This window comes from Bacillus rossius, chromosome 8 (assembly GCF_032445375.1).
Source record: "Bacillus rossius redtenbacheri isolate Brsri chromosome 8, Brsri_v3, whole genome shotgun sequence".
NCBI lineage: Eukaryota > Metazoa > Arthropoda > Insecta > Phasmatodea > Bacillidae > Bacillus > Bacillus rossius.
Genome location: NC_086336.1, coordinates 63,735,920 through 63,757,021, shown reverse-complemented (window position 1 = coordinate 63,757,021; position 21,102 = coordinate 63,735,920). Strand labels below are relative to the sequence as shown.

The 21,102-nt window shown below is 39.5% G+C and overlaps 1 protein-coding gene across 1 annotated transcript; it reads left to right on the top strand.

Moving 5' to 3' along the window:
• The first annotated feature begins 6,090 nt into the window (after nucleotides 1-6,090).
• On the top strand, nucleotides 6,091-20,161 carry LOC134535068 (exostosin-1). The gene has a single exon (XM_063373911.1). It carries the CDS (start codon nucleotides 6,325-6,327, stop codon nucleotides 8,545-8,547), a length of 2,223 nt encoding a protein of 740 aa, XP_063229981.1. The 5' UTR covers nucleotides 6,091-6,324; the 3' UTR covers nucleotides 8,548-20,161.
• Nucleotides 20,162-21,102: the final 941 nt, after the last annotated feature.

Below are 21,102 nucleotides of genomic sequence, written 5' to 3'. Positions count from 1 at the left end.
ATTTTGCTTTCAATATCTTTCCTTTTGTTGGTGGGAATGATAGATTTTTATATATTATTTTAGGATTTTTGTGGAAAGAGGAGGGGAGTAAAAATACCCCCCCTCCTCCAAATACACCCTCTGTGAACACCCCTCCTATATCTAATCAAAATATTTACAGGATATGATGTTATTTTATGTGACAACTATTTATATCTCCTTAAATTTGTACATTGTATGTATAGTCCATATTTGATTAAAAAAAAAAAGGGGGGGGGTATTTATTGATATTGTAAAAAAAATAATTAGCTAAACAGAATGTTACTGCAGACTACATGACTGCATTGTTACAATAGTGAAGCAAGGTGGAAGTGATAAAACACTGCACTTAGAGTCCAGAGGATCCGGGTTTGAATCCCAGCCATCCTAGTTTTGTTTTTCCGTGTTTTCCTGAAATCACTCCAAGAAAATACTGAACGGTTTTTTTTTTTTTTTCATTTTCCCAACATTTTAACATTTTATGCCAACTGCCAGAAACACTCTCATTCATTTAGTCACAAAACTTCTTAATTATACAAACATTATCTCTACTTTACTAAAATATTAATCAAAAATCATATTCCTTATCCAAGTTTATATCTTTCCCAAAAAAAAGCCCATGTTTGATGCTGCAACTCACAACACCAGCCCAAAACACACGACCACACACTGTGGCAGCTACAGTATAGGCCATGGTCTTCAATCTAATGACCTTCACTGTCAACTGCGTTGAACATGGAAAGAAAGAAAAAAACTTGTCTGAATCTTATAACATTTGTCACACCAAATTTACAAGTTAAAGGAAAGGTTGTTTGTTGGTTGATGTTAGCCAGATTTTGTGTCTGAGAACTTTTTATCCGCTTAAATATTGTTTTCTGTTAAGTATGAATGTATCATCGCCCTGTGTAATCAAAGGTTTCTGCAGAATCATGTCTGTTTATCTGATCATGTGGTAAGTTCCCTTGAGGGTGAGGTGTGTGGGAAGCCTGAAAAGCTCATGAGCATTAGCATGCCCTAATGCTCAGAACTGGCCTGCGGTCTGATTACGAAGACTCGCGGAGACTTGCAGTATTTTGGTGATTACGAACCAACATGCGGTGGGTGTTACATTGTGATCCGCGAGACTTGTGAGACATGTTATAACATAAGTCAGGGATGTCAAAGACAAACAAACTTAATAATTAACGTGTGTGTTAAATAAACTAGTGTGTCAGTGAAATATGAAAAATTTGATCCATTGATAATGTAAATGTTTATTTTTTTTATTAGGCATTTAAATTATTGATGATTTGTTTGATAATTATATAACTTAAAGATGGAATAAAATAAATTTGTGTCATCCAAGTTGCAATACCTGTGTATTGCTATAGCCAACATAAAACCATATTAATTAAAATACTAATGTAACATTTCCTAAACTCAAATATAGTTTACGTTAAAACTTCATTGTAAATACAAATAGGTTTGACTTCTTAAACAGTCTCAGCTAAGATAAATATAAAATTGTTACTAAAATTTCACATTATTTAATACTTATTATAGTTAAATTACATTGCCAATTTCTTATTCCATTCACACCACCAACTGATACATACTTGATATATAACATAGCACCGGTGCGATAAATACTGCCGAAAATGTGTGTTTATGCTTGAAGCTTATGTTATATACCGTCAGAACGTCATCAATGCTTGGAGTTTAACGAAAAATGTTGTGTTCGTAATCACGCAGCTTCTTACTGGGGTAGTCTCCGTGACCTTTGATATTTACTGTCTCTCATATAGCAAAATGTATTCATAATCGGCCTGCATGTCTCTATGGAGGTAATTCTACAGGGGTTTTGAATGTTGTCCCAACCTGGGCAGTGTCATGCCTGCGTTCTGAAGTTTAATTAGGACCAAATGGGTACACATTCTCCAGGAGGTAAAATTCACAAAATCTGCTTATTGCCATCCAGAAAACAGATCAGTGATCTGAAAATTAATGAGAAGTAACGTAAACCCTTGAGCGTGTCTAAGGATTACGAGGAGCCTTCACAAAAGCATGAAAATTCTAGATCGTAGGTTTTCGTGCCAGAGTCACAACTACTGTTTGGCTTTTGAGTTGAAACCACGTCCTTGTAAATGACATCTCGGATGTGATCGGCCCCATATAAATACTGTACTAGGACACAGGTTGCCCTTGATAATGGCTGCAACAAGGTGTCGAAACAGCGAGCACTTCATCTTTTACAAGAACATGGTCTCAGCCTAGGAGCCAAGAAATAGTTTAAAAGCATTATACACTCAGCATCACGAAAATTGCACCTTTTCGAGGCTTATTCAAAGTTTGAAAGGTGATTAAATCTACTTTAAAAAAAATGTTATGAATTTTTGTTTATCAGTATTTAAAAAAGGATTGAGGTCTGGACTGCTCACAGGCCACTGCATAACAGGGATCCCAACCCTCTTCCAGATAAGTCCTTATCATTAATGCGGTGTGGGAACATGCACTGAGTTAACCCATCACCAATAAAACCCACATAGGAACACATGACCTTGTAGGATCTCTTGTGACGTATCGCTGAGCAGTCGGTGATCTTTGTCCGTGAGCACCACCAGTCCGGAAAATGCACTCAAGCTTGGTCTTGCCATTGATGGACATGTCACCCCAGAGCATGCATGAGCCACCCCCATATTCCACTGTCTCTTCAACACAGACTTGTGCAAACCGTTTGCTTTCTCAGTATACTCTCCTTCGCCTGTTGTAGAGTAGACACACCCTCATCTCATCTGAGAAGACCACAGTCCTCCATTGGTCAAGAGTCCGATTAACATGCTCATTGGCTAACTGCAACCGTTCCCTGTGATGCTGTGCCATAAATTTCGGGCCTGTGCAGGTCGTCAAGCTACAATTTTCTTTTCTTGCAACCTTCTAACTGCAGAGAGGTTTACCATTGTAATGCAAGATGTGTAGAGCTGCTGTTACAGCTCAACAGCATTGGAGAACCAACTACACAAAGATGTTGAGACAATAAAGAGATCATCTCTTTCGGATGTGCAGCATCGTTTGTCCTAATCCACCCCATGGATGAAGCCACCAGTCTCTTGAAACTGTTGAAACACCTGTTTGGGTTAGATGTATTGGCTCGGGGAAACTTACACTTAAAACTTATTTTAGATGAAGTGCAATTTTTGTGATTCTGAGTAAATATATTATACTAGGGATGGGCCATTCATATCTTTAGATCCTCCAATTGGAAGGATTTGATTTTGGAGGAAAATAATTATAAGTTAAATATTAAAGAAAGTGTATTAATTTCAATAAAATTCAACATTGATTACCTCTGAAGTTTACTAAGTCTTTTTTTTTATTCATTTACCTATATCCTGTTACCATTCTTCAAGATATTTTACTTTAAACATTTAATTATATAAAATAAATTTAAATATGTATTGATTCTGGAAACTTAGTTTGTGGAACAACCATTTAAATGGTAGAGTGATTTAAAATCATACTAAATATTTTCCTTAATTGTATATTTTTTTATCTTTAAACTTTACAACTTAGTTCCGGATTCAAGGGGTATATTCGAGGTACTCTCTGGGATCTGGGTTCGAGAAAATTGGGATTCAGCCGATGTTTATATGTGTGTGTTTGGGGTGCTTGATATCAGTCGTCTTAAATTTTCTACTACTGATGTCTATTCATTAGGACAGGTTCATTATGATAATGAAGGAAAAGAACCCCCGAAATTTTTTTTTCTTCATTAAAATGTTATGTTTTTTATTTTGAGCTTATTAAAAATTAATTATACAGAGTTGTAGTTAATTCTGTCTATGTTGAACAAACTACTTAAATTTAATTTTTTTCATACAACAATTAAACCATCGGGATTATTTAATTTTAGTTTTGAAAATATTTTACCTTCCTATTGCCATATTACACCCAAAACATGGCGGAAATGGACTTGGCAACATCTGATAATGTAATAATTTTAAGTAAGTTGACGTGTCCCGGCAACAGTGTCCGGTGCTGGAGTGGCTTGGGGTGGGGGTGGGGGGGGGAAGCCCCCGGGGTGTGACGTCCTCAGTCGTTACTGCTGAACAGTTCCTGTAGTTGAGCAGTCAGCCGGGCAGAGAGGGGCTGCAGCCTCGGGTCGCTCGTTGAGTAGGGCGCCGCGGGGGTGCGGATTTCGACCAGAATCAGGGTACTACTGCGGGGTTTGATGGGCGAAATAGGGTTGGGGGGTGTGGGAAGAGCGGGGACCTGGTTGGGGAAGAGTCTGGAGAGTAAGGTACAGGGGAGAACTGGTAGGATTGAATGGGGAGGTATGCAGGGCTCGGCTCGACCAAAAGAGGTTGGCTGGTGAAGTAACCCTGCTGGTGTGCTGGCAGCTGCTCCTCCTTGTCTCTCGGATGTTGGCGCTGTCGGAGATGCCTGCGACCTACACTCTTGCTAGGCATGGGAATAAGGAAAAGGAAGGGGGGGGGGGGGGAAAGCCCTAGAGCATAATCCTCGAAAGGCTGCTCCAGGAGGAAGGGCCGCTCCAAGGGGAGGGTCTAGAGCGTAATTCTCAAGATGCCGCTCCAGGGGACATTCCAGAGAGTAATCCCGATGGCCGCTCCGGAGGAGGGGGGGGGGGAGGGAGAGAGAGAGAGAGAGAGAGAGAGAGAAGCAGAAAGCATCACACCAAATTCTAGACTCTAGCCTTTGCAACATGTTCTATAATAGTCACTAACTGTCCTGGTAAAATGCTGATTTCTGAATCTCGGAATGCTCCCAACACAAGCGGAAGTCCACTCCTTTCCCATAGAGTAATGCCACAATGAATCCCAATTATTTACATTCTGCAGCAGGTGCCATCTATTGGCGCTGGGTGCATCACCATCTTACAGGATAAATAGCTTGGGCATAGATATTAGGTAAAATTACCCTGAGGTGTCTGGGGCAGCCATGTTCGATTCAGGTACTCTCACAAGGGTGCCGAGACCAAATGCAAGACACCACAAAGTATAAAATATAATATTTTGGGTGTCTAACCAATATGGCGTATACTAAAAGCTGAAAAAAATAAAAGCTTCACTCGGTTACCATGTAATTAAGCAAATGTGGCTACTCGTATGAAAAGCTGGTAATTCTTTTTGATGACATCTTAGTACTTTCACTACTGTTCTTAAGGTGGTAGTATGGTTAAGTTCGTTACCTCACATTTACATGCGTCATCAAATTGTAGTACAAATTTCTGGGAAATGTCGGCATGTCCATGCGAAATTCCTCTTTTCTGACTCCACCATAAGAGTTACCTCTTTTTTAAGATTTGCACTGACTGAATTTGACCATTCGTCTTTGTAAACCCCATTCTTGACCAGTTTGTCACATAACACTCATAAAAGGTTTCTAGGGTTCTTATGTGTACGGCCAGTAAACTCCTGTAGTTGCACAGGGCCGCACATTTCGTTACACTTTTGCTCAATTACTGAAGTTATCTTTTGTGGGTACATTATCGCGGTAGAAGCATCACCACGCAGAACGCTGGATCTCGGAAGAGTGTGCATGGGAAACAGAGTGACCGCCTCTTTTCCCAGTTAGCATAAGGTTGAGTAATACAAGCTTGTATTCTGCTATGTGATCCCCTCTAGAGGGGAGGGTACATTCAAGCTGCTTAATCCCTCATTACGCTCGAATGTCACAAAGTGGGGTTTTCTCTTTGAGTGGAGCACAATTCTTATTTCTATAGTACTAACTAAGCACTAATTACTGAGAAATTCTGATTTCTAAATATCAGAGTTTGATCGTTAGATAACACTTAGCAACCCACTTAAATGCTAAAACAAAATCGTTTGCTAAGCGAAAATGTTGGAATTTCAACTGTGAACTTTAATTTGGGATGTAGATACCTTGGGAGAAACGATTTCCGAAAATTGATATATTATATGGGTGGTAGCCAGCATGACGTTAAGTTACTGATCAACTAATAATATTATACTATTTTATAGTTAAAGTAGCTCACAATAATTGTTTTTACGAAACAAATGAGCAAAAAATGAGAACTTATTGCTTAACAAAGTTTGAGTTCGAAATTTTAATTTGTAGTCACTAGCTCGACTATGTATTTGTCAGGAGCGAGGGCCAATGAAGTTTAATCTGATGTATGTTTGTCTGTGCTCAATGACGTGATTTTACACTTTGGGTATGTTGAGGTTATGTCGTGTTCGTTCAGTGTTGAGGTTTGTGCTGTCGCGCACTGCGAAAGAGTGTTTTTTAAAGTTAAAAAGACTCTAAATGTTTGAAATGAGTTTCCTGGTGCGGTAGACCATTCCCACGATGCGCGCTCAGAAACGATATCTTCTGTTATCTTGCGCATTTTTAGTGTGCTGGTACTTTGGTGGTTACAGGCTGAAAAGTGAGAGTAAAAGTTTTTCGCAAGAAATTTTACCGTCTTATTTAGATGATAATGACGAGTTATACGATTCAGATACAAAGTCTTATTATCTGGGGCAGAATGGTGTTATAAACAAATGGATACGTGACAGTAGTGTTGGTGCTTACAAGAAGTGTCGAATGGAAACATGTTTTAATTTTAGTAAATGTTATGGTGCATTTAAAGTGTATGTATATCCGCATTTAGAAGAATCGGAGGATACAGTTATGGTTACCCCGAGCCCTTTATATCAACAAATTTTGAATGTGATCCAAGAATCTCATTACTATACATCAAATCCCAACGAGGCGTGTCTTTTCGTCTTGGCTATTGATACCTTGGATAGAGACAATCTTTCTTCAGATTATGTGAGGAATATCCCAAAACTTATAAATAACCTATCATTGTGGAATAATGGAATGAATCATGTTGTTTTTAATTTATATTCAGGTAGTTGGTCAGAGTACATTGAAGATGACTTAGGCTTCGATCCAGGCATGGCCATTCTTGCCAAAGCGAGCATGTCTGTATCACATTTCCGACCAGGTTTTGATGTCTCGTTTCCACTCTTCCACAAGAACCACCCAGAGAAAGGTGGTGAGCCAGGCTTCGTCACCACAAACAACTTTCCAGTGTCAACCAAGTATTTGTTAGCTTTTAAGGGTAAGCGGTATGTTTATGGAATAGGTTCAGAAACCCGTAACTCACTATACCACTTGCACAACGATAAGGACATAATCTTGGTCACCACTTGTCATCATGGGAAGAGTTGGAAGGCCATGAAAGACGAGCGTTGCGACGAAGATAATGCAGAATACGACAAGTACGATTACGAAGTGCTGTTGCAGAACTCGACGTTCTGTTTAGTTCCTCGTGGCCGTCGCGTGGGTTCTTTCCGGTTCCTGGAGGTGCTGCAGGCAGGCTGCATACCTGTGCTGCTGTCCAACGGCTGGGTGCTGCCCTTCTCGCAGGTCATCAACTGGAACAAGGCGGTGGTCTGGGGGGATGAGCGTCTTCTGCTGCAGATCCCCAACAAAGTGCGGTCCATAAGTGCCACTGAGGTGCTGGCACTCAGGCAGCAAACACAGTTACTTTGGCAACAGTACTTTTCATCCATCGAGAAGATTGTTTTCACCACTTTGGAAATAATCCGTTCCAGACTGCCAACGCAGCCGTCTAAGGATGGTCTGATATGGAACTCCTCACCAGGGGCTTTGCTCACGCTCCCCCAGTTCTCGGACTCTTGGCGCAACTATCCGTTCTTCATGGACAAGTCGGGGGTGGAGCCAGGGACCCAGTTCACCGCAGTCGTCTACTGTCACCCGGGAAAGTCTGCGGCCAACACCGCCCCGTTGTTTCGCCTGGTGAAGAGCGTGGCCCGCAGCCAGTACGTAGTGCAGATCATTGTGATGTGGACAGGGGACAAGCCCCCGCCCGAGATGTCCCGCTGGCCCGCTGTCCCTCAGACAGTCTCTCTCGCCATCTTCCACACGTCTCAGGACACACAGCAGACGCACGGAATCTCGCAGCGCTTCTACCCGCACCCGCTCATCCGCACAGACGCCGTGCTCTCTTTGGACGAGGACTGTCTGCTCACCACGGACGAGGTGGACTTTGCCTTCCAGGTGTGGCGGTCGTTCCCGGACAGGATCGTGGGTTACCCCGCCCGGTCGCACTACTGGGACGACGCCAAGGACTCGTGGGGGTACACGTCCAAGTGGACCAACGACTACTCGATAGTGCTGACGGGGGCGGCCTTCTACCACCGCTACTACAACTACTTGTACACGCACTGGCTCAGCCCGCTGCTTCACAAGACGGTGGAGCAGTCGCAGAACTGCGAGGATATCCTCATGAACTTTCTGGTGTCCCACGTGGTGCGCCGGCCGCCCGTCAAGGTGACGCAGCGCAAGCAGTACAAGGAGCAGCCCCCGGGCGGAGCCAAGTCCCCGTGGAACGACCCGGACCACTTCATCCAGCGCCAGACCTGCCTCAACACGTTCGCGGCGGTGTTCGGCTACATGCCGCTGCTGCGCTCCAACCTGAGACTGGACCCGGTGCTGTACAAGGACCCCGTGAGCAACATGCGCAAGAAGTACCGCCAGATCGAGCTGGTGGGCAGCTAGTACACGCAGCGCACCAGTCCGCCGGACCTCCGCAGCACGTAACGCAAGTCCGTGCCTCGCACGTCACCAGCAGTCGGCTGCACGTCGGCTGGGTGAAGCCTCCACCACACATTTGTATCTCGACAGCATGTCCGCAAGTCACTTTGTTGTCTGCTGTTTTTTATTTGTTTGGCAACAAGCTACTAATACTGAAAAGTACACATGAATCCACACCCATTTCGACAATTAAATTCAGGTGCTCGTGTGTTTCTACCTACGATTCATTGCTCGAATGTGCGTGGCCAAGCCATCCATGTTTACTTGTGAACGCAGATTCGTGCTTTTTAATTGTAAGGTTTACTTGCTCAATATTATATATCAGATATTTTTTTATTTTTTTTTTATTTTAGCAAATGAATATTATTTAAGAGAAATAAAGATTGAACTAAGTAGATACCGTAAGATTGTAAAATCATATATATATATATTAGCTTGGAATATTTGTTTGTAATGTGTTCAGACCGACCAACAAGAGCTAATGATTATAGAGGCAAGATTGTATGGTGAATTGCAATAAAACCAAAATAATACCATTATACCAATGCCATTACACCATATAACATCGAAATACAAGTTAAATACACCATAAAGCACCGGAAAGCCCCAAAAAATCATGAAATTAATCAGCATATTAAGTCAAAACTCAACTCAGATAATAGAACTGTAATTATATTAAATTCAAAGAATTTAAATTATTTAGCATGAAGTCTGTACTAAAATGTATTTAATAGATTGGAAAATATTTTGCTTTTTTTTATATTGCAACTGTTATTAATAACTAATTTTTACATTACAAAATTGGAACATTTTAAAAACGTACACACATTTGCTGATTTATTTGTATTGTTCCTAGTAGTTAGACATGCTTTTTACAAATTATTACATTGTAAAAGTTCGTCATGTAACATTGAACAAGTAAGTGTTGTAGGTATTTTATTTAAAGTTGTGCTATCTTTAAGTATAAACAGAGGTTATAAAAAAATTAATATAAAACCAAAATCTCTTGTTTTAAAAACAAAATTGGTTTAAAAAAAAAAAAAAAAATAAAATCTTGTCTCTGCTGATGAAGTGCGTAATGGGTGTGGATTCGGGAATGTGTCGAGACTAGTTTCCTTGTCCAGTCCTTGCCAGCGTGAGCCCTGTGGTGCTCCGTGGGTCTCAGTTCCGCACGCCGTCGCTGTGCGTGGGGCGGCCAGCTGCTTGTTTGAATATGATTTATAGTTCCTAACGTGAGGGTATTCCTATTGTCGTAGGGTTGCTGCGGCACCACAGTCGAAGGTACACACAGACGTAGACAGTTCGAGAAGTTGTTCTGGCCAAGTTGTGGGCATCTGGTTTCATTTAGCATTTATTACGTTTTCAGTGCTGAGGTGTTGGGGACTGAAGTACATCGCGCTTGTAGCCATACACAAACCAGGGTGTCTGCAGGCCCCAAAAGTCACAAAAAAAAGTCCCTCAATCATTAGCAGTGGTGCTGGAAACCACAAAATTTCAATTTCCAGCAGTGTTTTGATAACGTGCATTTTTTTTTTACGCCCCACTTCAGTTTTTTGCTCTATGGGCCAATCAAACCTTCAAATACCATCAAATTCTTAGTATTTGAAGGATTCCGTATTTAAGGAAGAATAGTTGAAGCATAATATTAAAGGAAATAAAGTAATTTGAAAAATTCAGCACTGATAACTTCTGTAGTTTACTAGTCTTTATTTTTTTATTTCCATACCTATCCTGTTAATATTCCCCAAGTTATTGTGCTTTTAACATGTAATCATATAAATAATACTACAAAATGTATAGTTTTTGGAAATTTGATTGGGGAAACAACCATTTAAATAGTTAATATTTTTCATTTATTGCACATTATTTTTTAACCTTGACACCTATATTTGGATTCGATAGGGATATTCGAGGTATACTCTGGAATTCAGATTTGAGATTCGGATTCAATAAAATTGGAATTCAACCCATCATTACTGAAATTTTTTTAGCTTTCTAGCTTAAAATTCAATACGTTCCTATAATTTCAGAAAAGTTCGTGTTTCATTTACTCATGTTTAGTTTTGGTTAAATATGGAGTTTCAAAAATTGCCTTTTGAAAAAAAAACCTGAAATTGGTTTACTAGGTATTTGTAGACACCCTGAAATATAATTTTTTTTTTGAAAATGGTTTGCTTTTAATCATAAAGCGTAATAGTTGGTGTTGCTTTGTAATTCTTTAAAATCGGCTTCAAAGGAATGTGTGTGTGTTTGTTTCTGACAACCACTTTTGGTCACAATTGATAGAGTTTGAGGATCAGGTTTAGCAGTTATCGCACACTTACTTGAACTAGCTATAAAGCTAGTTATAGTGTGGTTGCTTGCCATTATTTTTTTTAAAGAAGGATTTGTAAAATATAAAATTTTTTACTTTGAGTAGATAACACTTTTTATTTCATAGAGAACAAAATTTTGTGCAGTTTTAGGAAAGTACGTAATCTTAGTGGGATCCACCACTACAGTGGTCATGCTAGTCAAACCTGGATAGGTGCTTCGTTGCATGCTGTGGTCTTGTGCAGTTTGGAGACAAGTAACCGGAATTCAGGACGCGAGTGCCGACGGAACTCAATGAAGTAGTTGTATAAATAACGTGGAACCATGTAAAAGTACCGGGCACGTGCGCAAATGATTTGTTCCTAGTGAGTAGCACGTAAGCAGCCGGCCTCGTGGGAGGCTAGCTTTACGTAAACGTTGTGCTTACGCTCTTGTGTAGTAGTCGTGCCCTTTTTACTATGTTAACTACGAATTACAATTACAGAAAATATGATCATACAATAATTTAATTTATAATAAGCGATGACTTTCTCTTTCTAGTTCAGTGAAAGGCCTTAAATCCAGAATTGTACGGTGCGGCACATTTTGTAATGGGGCAGCAATCGAGCTGCTCGTATTCAGATATTTTCGAGTGGATTCCGGCTGTTGATCTTGGCGACCGGTTGGCATTACTACTGCAGCCAAGTACAACAGAATTTGTAATCATCACTGATTTAGATTTACTCTTTGTTATTTAACTTTGTTTTATTTGTGTATCACAAAAGCTGGGAAAAGATGACATGTCTGAAATATCGTGCAAGCGTTTCATACAATATATCTAGCTGATGTAATGTAATTAACATACATGTAAATTCTGAGTGTTAATTTATGTTTTAAATATTTTAAGTAGTTAATAAACTTTTGTGATTTTTAATTATTTAATGGGTGGGTTAACTCATTTCTCTGTAGGAGAGTTAATTTTTTGTAAGTCTAGTATTTGGTATAAACTTTATCACATTAGTTTTGTGTGTGTTTTATCTATTATTTGCATAAATGAAATTACTGAGAGGTGTGCCTGGAAGTTTGCTGCAGAGCAATATAGTGCTGCCAACTGCCAGCAGTTTAAATTTGCTCAGAGTGTATCAATAGCAGTTGGCTTTAATTTCAACGCACAGTGTTTCCTGTTTTCAAGCAGGTTACATTTCAACAGTGCATTTCCATAATAATTTTTTAAGAAGACCTGTATTCTCTCTTTCTACAGAGCAGCTTATTATAAATTGTTTTAAATACCTCTCCACTTAATGTTTATTTAGTATTCCCGTTAAAACTTCATTGACGTTCAATATTTGGTGCGGCTGTGGTTACCAACATGCCGTACTAAAGACCTTTCATTGTTCCACTGTTCACCAACCCTACAACATACGTACAGCCAGACGGGACTTAGCAAATTTTTAACATTTTGAAATGTTCTTATTTTTTCACGGCTGTAGAGATGTGATATTAAAAATGAAAATTAATATAATGGCGTGTGGAGGTTGATCTAAGGGCAAGGCATCTTTTAGGTACAAAGGGACTCGCCTCTTTTTATCCGGGTGTCGGCAGTCTCCTGAAGTATGATATGAAACGGGATCTCAGGATGAACAATGTTCTGAAAGAAGCAGGAGCAAAATTTCCCAGCATTCCTCAGAATGAGAACCCAGTTTTGATTTTGGTGAGTCCCAAACCTGGATTTCTTTGGCGAGAGGTGTTACTGACCACTGCAACTGCCTAGAGCTCGGTGATTACACGTGAAGTGCAACACACATGTTTATTTCTCTCTTTGACGTCCAACAAGAGTGTTTGTCTAGGGCTGTCACTCTGGCTTGAAGCATCTGGAGTATGCTCGGGCAAGAGTGACTAACATCTCGCGCTCAGGTTTTGAGAAGGCGGATGTTCATGGCTGTGATATACTGTTATTGATTTGTTTTTCCATTTGTAAACATGACAGTTGTCAGTTAAACACACACACACATTCACTTTCTATGTGCAAGCGAAACCTTGCGTTTTTTGTAGGAGTTATCTGGTGAGATTCTCTCTACTTGGCCGTTGAGTACTTTTAATTTACCCAATTGCACCGAGTTGCAAACATTTGCAGCCCAAGGAAGGAATCAAGATACATTTGCAGTATGTTTACACATCAATAGAATTTCATTTATATTTCATATTGGTGCTTAAAACTATTAGTGGTAATTATTTAGTGTTGTATGACTTTAGCGTTATTTTAAAGATGCTCGCATAAACTTAACTGGGTTAACCTGATCCGTTAATAATGAGATTAGCCGGAGTCTGGAATGGGATCTGGTGTATACGATTCTGTCCTCATCTGAGCTCGGCCTGTTTGCTGAAGCAGACGGCAGTTGCAGCAGGCCCCGATTTACGTGTGGGCCAACCGGGCATTTGCCCAGAGCGCTGGTTTTTGAGGGGCAGAAAAATAAGTTTTTAATGTACGGTAATGATTTGATTTTTAAAATTACATTTCAAAGGGAAATGTAGCTTATTCTAACTTTTGCAGTGCCTTTTAAAATATTAGGCCTTAAAACAAATATTTTAGAAATAGATTTAAATCTTGTTTAACAATATACAGTGTGCATAAACTCATGTTTTAGTTCGGTTGTTAGAACAACTGTATAAAACCAACAAAAATGTGTTAAAATTTACATAAGAAGAGAGAAAACAGCCTATGTCTTTGAAAAACCTTAGTATTTAGTTGTATAATGTTCTGTTTTTAATAAAAATGGTACTAAATAAGCTTGAATTTGTACAATTTTATAATGTTTTGGGGGAATTGGTAAAGAAACGAGGCTGCTAAAAATTATCTGCCCAGAGCGCTAGCCACCTGAAATCGGGGCCTGAGTTGTAGAAAGATGTATTTCAGCTGCTTTGTTCGAAAGCTATGTTCGTGCATGTTGGGATCAACCTGCGACAAGCGTGACGCCCCAGCGATCAAGCGACCGAGGATGTAGTAGGAACTGTTTGTGTGGTTTTATGCTATACGTAAAAAAAAAGTGTAAATTTCTGATTTGGCTGATTTGATAGGGAAAAAAAATTCTATAATCTAACTATTTGCCTTAGTTCCTATACCTATGTAAAAAAAAACTTAAATAGCTGATTCTCATTTTTGAACAGCTGCTATTTCAAAATCTGCACAACACAGTGTGCGTTGAGCAACTGTTCGATGCCTGCTGGTGCGATGAACCTAACTGCCAGCAACAATGGATTAAGTTAACCCAGTTGACTAGGTTTACATGAGCGTCCATACACGTTGTCTACGATTATATATTAAAAGTGTTTTGTTAGAGCTTATTTTTGCATAATGTATGGTGTAGAAATCATGTTGGAAATAACTTTTGTTGTCGTGCATGTATTTTGTTTGAGGATGTTTTGTTAATAATTTTGCTTATTAGGTATATAGTGATTTATGATTATATTTTTGTTGACAGTGTTAATGTTTATTTTTGTAGCAATTAACCATTTATTTACTCATGTGTAAAAAAATGTAAAGAATATTTACTAATTAGCTTGTTCAGTGTAACATTTTCTGGTGTTTTATTCATTTGTATTACAAGGGCTAGGCCTATCCTGTAACGTCAATAATCCTTCGTGTTATGGGGTTCTTATGTTGTATGTTTTTTTTCTTTGCACTGCAGGCTTTTGCAAATAATTAAAAAAATATATATCTTGTATATTACAAAATATTATTTCCACAGTAATGATTATTTAAACAGCATCGAGAACATTTACTTTGGTATGTGTCATTATTCGAGGGGACGCATTTGATGCAAGTCACTTGTGTTGCTGGATTGCACATTGTAATGGCAAGCTAAAACTGCAAGTCAAAGGAAGTTGTGTGTTTCAATTTTTAACAGTCATTTCAACACATCGGTTAATTTGTTTTACTGTAGCATCTGCCGTGAAAAAATATAAATTTTACTGATTCATAGTTCATTTTCTCATTTGAAAGAAAGAGCACAGATTGAGTAAGATGCCTGAAAATAAATTTGTTGATGCGCCAGTACTAGCACAGCAGTCCAAGTCTTCTGCGGCCGTCACGTGGTGACATGAGCGGGGACTCGGCTGGTTTTTGCCCTGCGTTCTGTCCTTTTCTCGCAGGTCAATTACAGTACTTCGGTTCATGGCATCTGCCTGTGTTCTCTTCTGCGTGGCGAGAGTGCAACTCTGAGGCAGGATAGCTAGCAGCGTGGTGCGTCTCAAGCTCTCCGAGCTGCTGTATCACGCCGGGGCCCGTAGCCCCGCCCCGCCGGTCGTAGTTGCCGTGAGGGCGGAGGCGATGCTACCCAGGCCACTTCCCTCCTGGGTCTCCACCAGCCTCCTCGGTCGTTCTCGCACCATCATTCTGTCAACGCCACGACGCCACTACGTTGCCAGGGTCGAGTCTGTTTCCTGCCAACGGCTTCCTTAAGTTCCAGTTGTCCCACAACTGTCCACGTGACTGCATTCAAAGAACTGGAGTAGTTTAGTCCTGCTCATAAACGACAGTGTATCCTTGAAGCTCCGTCATAGAGCAAGTCTGCACTGAGGGCAGTGAAGAAGGGGGATCTTGTCAGGCGTAGTTAATTACGGCAACAAGACAACAAAACGTGCAACCAGATATTTTTCCTGCTAAACTATTAAACATAGTACAAGGTTCAAATGATTCTGGTCAGATAAATATCTAGATGTTCGTATCCTGTCCCAAATTGACAAAATAAATTAAACGAGGAGAAAAAATTTCTGGTGCTCACTGCAGAAGTTTTATCAATTATTTAATGTTGTAACTTTCTGTTCTTTCCCCCCCCCTCCCCCCCCCCCCCCCCAACATTTTATTTCCGTTGCCATCATACTCAAAGAACATTTTGTTTATTAGTGTCAAGGAGCAAGCTTATTCGTATTGCTGCTCTGCTGACGAGTGTGTCTGGGAAGCAGAGATTGGTAACCATGCATATGTGAGAGCGCGGAGCAAGACTCGTACAGTACGTTTTAGTTCTGGGTTGAATAACTTCACAGCACTGCATGTGGGTGTGGCCACCACCGATAATCATGATTATACATAACTGGCAGTGTGTATATTAAATATATTTATATATATTTATATTTTTTGTTCTTGTACATCAAAGATTGTTTTGTTAAGAGCAGTTAATTTTGTTTATAAACTAGTTCCCAAAGGAACTCTGTAATTAATTTTGCAACAAACTATGAAATGTTTGTTTATGAATTTTTTCATATTTACAGTCCAACAGACTGTAATTATTTGGTACAGTGTTAATGTGCTTAAAGGTCATGCTAATTGGAATAACCAATGCTATTTGTTATTTAAAAACAACAATATTCAAGTCGTAGCAATAATTTTTTTTTTTACAGCCAACGTAACAGACCTGGATATTTTGAGTCTTGCCCATTCAAAATTTGTTTCGCATTAAGTTAGCAGTCTTGGTAGTAATCTCCCATGTTCCTTCTCTATTGTTAATGTTTTTGAAAGAATTGTTAATTTATTACAAAATTAAATTTTTTTTATAACCACAAATATTAGTAACTAAGAATCAGCACTAATGATGTGAATACTTATTTTTTTGAGTGGAAATATACGTCTACATGTGAATTTGACATGTGTGACTGCAAGGATACATAATGAAAGACTACACATGTTACAATCTTGCACAAGTAAGTTAAAAGTTTGCCATCTTATGCTACCAAGCATTGGCGATTGTTTTAACTTCACAGTTGTAGCGTACACCGCTAAATATAGGTAAAGCATCAGTCCGCGTTGTTATTGATAATGTTATGGTTATTTCAATTGCAGCACAATCCTGTGTTTTAAAGTAAAGTGGGGCTTTAGGGAAGGTTTGGTGAATGTCTGGCTTGATGATTTGTGCTTGAAGCTAGCAAAAAATATTTTACAAGTGGTGGTTGTAATTTTTAACTTTTCTCTTTTCAAGAACATTTAACTGTTAGTAATTGGAAAAGTTATAATTATTGTAACAGTATGTTTTTTAATTTAAGAATCATGTGTTCAGAATGACATTGAGTGAGCTTGAAGCAAATGCATAAGTCTGTATCTCTTGTGTAGTTCCCACCAAAATTTTTTCCTTCCCATAGAAACTTCTTTTCGTCCTCAGAGACTTACAGTTAGCACCAAGAACAGCTTGAGAACAGACTAGTGCAAGCGAAGTATTGTATTGTGTTGACGCAAGGGAATCGGCTGAATACTTTTTAGTGTTAATTTGAGTACTAATTGTGTGTACAGTTTGCAGTTTTTTTGGGCTGTCAAGCTATAAACTGATTCAGTGTTTGTGTTCATGGTTAGTAATTATCCTTTCATGAAGCTGCCAGTTTAGCTATTTGTTTCGGTTATAGTCCTTTGGTTACAATTGTTCCGTTGGTTGAAGTTGTTCTAAAGGTTGGTACATTCTAATAATACCGGTAGTAGTGTTGGGTTTGAATACAGTCAATTGCTTCATTACTAAAAGTTAAAGGGTTCAATAATTGTGTAAACTGCCCAAATAGTATATAGGGAATTGAAAAGTACACAAGTTTGAGGAGTGTAAACCAGTATGCTTTTTACGCTCTTCTGTAAAAAGAACGCTTGTCTCGCTGGTGAATCACGGTTGCTCGTGTCCTGCGTGGCACAGGGCCAAGAGGTCCGTGCGTGCGTGCGGCTGTCGCATGGACTGCGGTGACTCATCTGCGCTATTCTGGGCCGGGCCGCGACCCCCCTCCCTCCTCCCACGCTCTCACGGCTGCCGGTTATGAGTTACGTCGCGAGCCACTTCCTTAACTACCGCCGCAGCATCAACAGAGCCGCTGGGCGGAAGCTGTTAGCCCAGGCGGAGCATGTGTCGTCTTCCCGGCAGCGTCTGCATGTGTTCCACACATGGTCGCCTCGCTCTCTGCCCCCCCTTCCCTTCCTGAAGTACGCAACCACTTCCTCCACGGTGCTCCAGTAGTCACTTCTTGTCGCAGGAGACTGCTCCCGGCTAGCCGGCTAGTTTGGCAGCACATGACAGGGTTGCAATGCAGTTAGGACACTTCTTTTGTTAATGCCCTGTTGTGCCAAAAACTTCAAAATATTGTACAAGATGATATACAAGATTTACAAAAAATATTTGTATTACAGTGAGCTAATTTTGAATTTTTTTTTTTTAAAGGTCATAATCATTTTATTCCCATGAGTAAGAAGGGAAATAGAACACCACGTGTTTATTGGCCCCAAATGTCATGTAGAGTTCAGCATTAACTCACACACTAATGTTGTGGATATTCGTGTCTGGCTTCTGCACGGTGACATCTAGGAGTTTTCCCTCATTTTGGCAGCTGCAACTTCTACGTCTGCAAGTAACTCGTTGTGGGATGAGTAAAAGTACAAGTATTTGCTGGCTTGGGTTACTATTTAAGTTTTGGCAGAAAGTTCATAACATCCGTCTCGGCACAAAGAAATCAATATGCTCAGGAAATTCATGTGTGTCTGGGAAGTTGTCTGGCATAGTCATCATTCTTCCATGCCTGCTGAACTCTAGCATTGTTGTCCTCGAAGCGTGCATGCCATCACAGTTCTCAGCACGCAGCCAGCAGGTCTGTTCGAGGACTGAAGGAGCCAGCTCAGGCGTGATGTGTCGGATCGCACGAGCGTGTCGGGATCTCGTACAAACTTCTGAAGCTGTAGTGTTTTAGTATTTCGGTATGCGTTCCAGTAGAAAGCTGCTGTGCAGTTTGACGGATCTATTGGTTATGTCGTCGTGAATGCCATCGCAACTTGAGTTCTGTAAGCTCGCAGATGTATCACTTGATGTGCCCGGACTACAAACATGACTGTGCCGAGTGTCATACCATATTTTCCTTAAGTTGTCAAGTGTAAATATGTGCAAGGTGCTATGTATTGCAGATAGTTGATTTGAGCAAACTGCAAAAATTGATGTTAAAATGTAAATGCTTCATATTTTGCGTCCAAACATTTTATTTATTAATTTATGAAGAGAAAGTTATTTTGAAAGCATTTATTTGAATAGTCATGATGCAGCTTGGTGAAGGTGTATGGTTGAGGGACAGGCTTGTGTGGCCGAGCAGCCAGGAAGCAATAACACATTCCCGAGATGGCTGTAGGCAGCTAGAGGCGTGGAGTTTCTATCTGTTCGTAATCAGACGTGTTGCGAGCGTGGTAGTCTGAGCTCCCCCTTCGATTCCGTGTACGTAATGAAACATAGCGTAGCGCAATAGGTAGTTGGAAGCTTTACAAACGTAATCTTTATTTTTCGACGTGATAACGTCTTATAAATTGATGACGCCGGCTGCACACACGAAACAGCATGACTCATTGCCACGTTCCGCCTGAGCCGAGTGTGCAAGAACCGGCCAACCACCATGCGAGAAAATCTTCTATAATATCAAACAGATTAAGGCGGGCTTTTTAACTAATTGTTCGTGATTATATTTAAACAAATTATTTAAATTTTGCAAAAACTGTAAATAATATTTGAAAATTAAAAAGTATGCAATTTTTCACCAATGTTTTCTTATGATGTTATCGCGTAAAATTATCGTCCGTTAACCGACTACAGACAACCCCCTTTTTTTTCAGTAGGTTTACGATGCTTTGATACGTGTGTTTATAATGTTTTCAATTAGTTGTTTCAGATGCACAGACTGTGGAAACTATTTATGTTCAACATTGTTATTTTAAACTGGACTGTATGATTTATTTTAACGGTAGATAATGTTTGGAGGGTTCATACGTTTAGAAAAGAGACGCCTTACTTTCTTTTTGGCAGGCACAATGATTTGCAGTTGATGTACTCACTCACTGAACTTAATAACCTGGTAGTAACTTACGAAAATGTACCACGCCAACGAGGAACATGGAGCAAGGCTGTAGCTTCAGTAATGTAGTCTCCTGCGAACTACTCGGTACAGCTGCTTTACAAGAACTGCAACACTACCACGCTTACAACACAGTATGCTTCGTAACGACTGTCTCAGCCAGCACTTAGCTGCGATGGATTGCTAAATGTAATTGGTGTTTGACTTTGCCATGTGTGTATATGTACATAGACTAGATTGACGTTTGTTACTTAAATAAAGGTGTGCCATTATGTAAAGTGTTTGTGGAAATGTTTTGTTAAAATTTTAGAAGGTCCTGCGTGGGTGGCGCTTGTCCGAAACTTTGTACAGTAATCATTTTCTAACCTGTTAAGTATTTACTGAAATCTGAGTATGTATTGAATTGTACAATAATTTTTATTAAAAATTTAATATATCACTTTGCATAGTACCAATTTCATTATAGGTTCTGTGATCCCTAGTGCTACTTGAAGTGTTAAATAAAAATAGAGGAATTTCGTCATAAATAGATAAAAGTGAAATAAAAGTTTGTCAAAAAAAACTGCATAGTGGTGTTAAAAATCATAACAAAAATATCGCTAAAAAAGGTATATTGTAGAAAATTATTTTTCCATCAAATTTTGTATAAGAATATGTATGTATACACTTTATTACTTTAGGATAGCCTAATTAAACAAAACAACTAGTATTTATATTCAAGTCACTTCAGTGCACCTGGCACAAAATTATGTTGATCAATTTTATATGTTCAATGTTCCCTAGTATGCTTGGAATGGTTGGCCTGTATCATTAGCCTGCAGTTACAGGATACAAATTGTTTTACACATTTTACACACATTTCAATCTTGAAACGCGTTCAAAATATTGATAAAATTAAGCACTTCCGTTGATATATCAAGCCAGCATTATTTCAATGTTGCTGATTTTGAAACCAGTACGCAGGTCGGAAAATATCTGAATATGTGACGAAAATCCTCATTGTCCACGTTTGAAACCAGTATCCGTAACGCTGCTAAAGTTTGTGAGACAAAGTTGCTGTGTTCAGTTTGCAACTCTTGCAAAATTTTGCATAAGTCAGCAGTGAGTCCTTTCAAAATATTGGAAACTTGCATCTGCAGTGCAAGATAACCGAGAAATTACTTGGGAACATTTTTGATACGAGGACAATGGTCAGCAGTTGTGAACAGCATGAATTCGTGTTTATTTTCCCTGCTGCACTGCTCATGATCCATAATAATGCTGTGATGATTCCTTGCTATTTATTGGTCACGGGTAGTTGTGTCTAATACCAGGCATGTTTATCTTTCTAATCTGTTGTTGCTTAATAAATGTGCTATCATTTAAAAATAGTAAACGAAT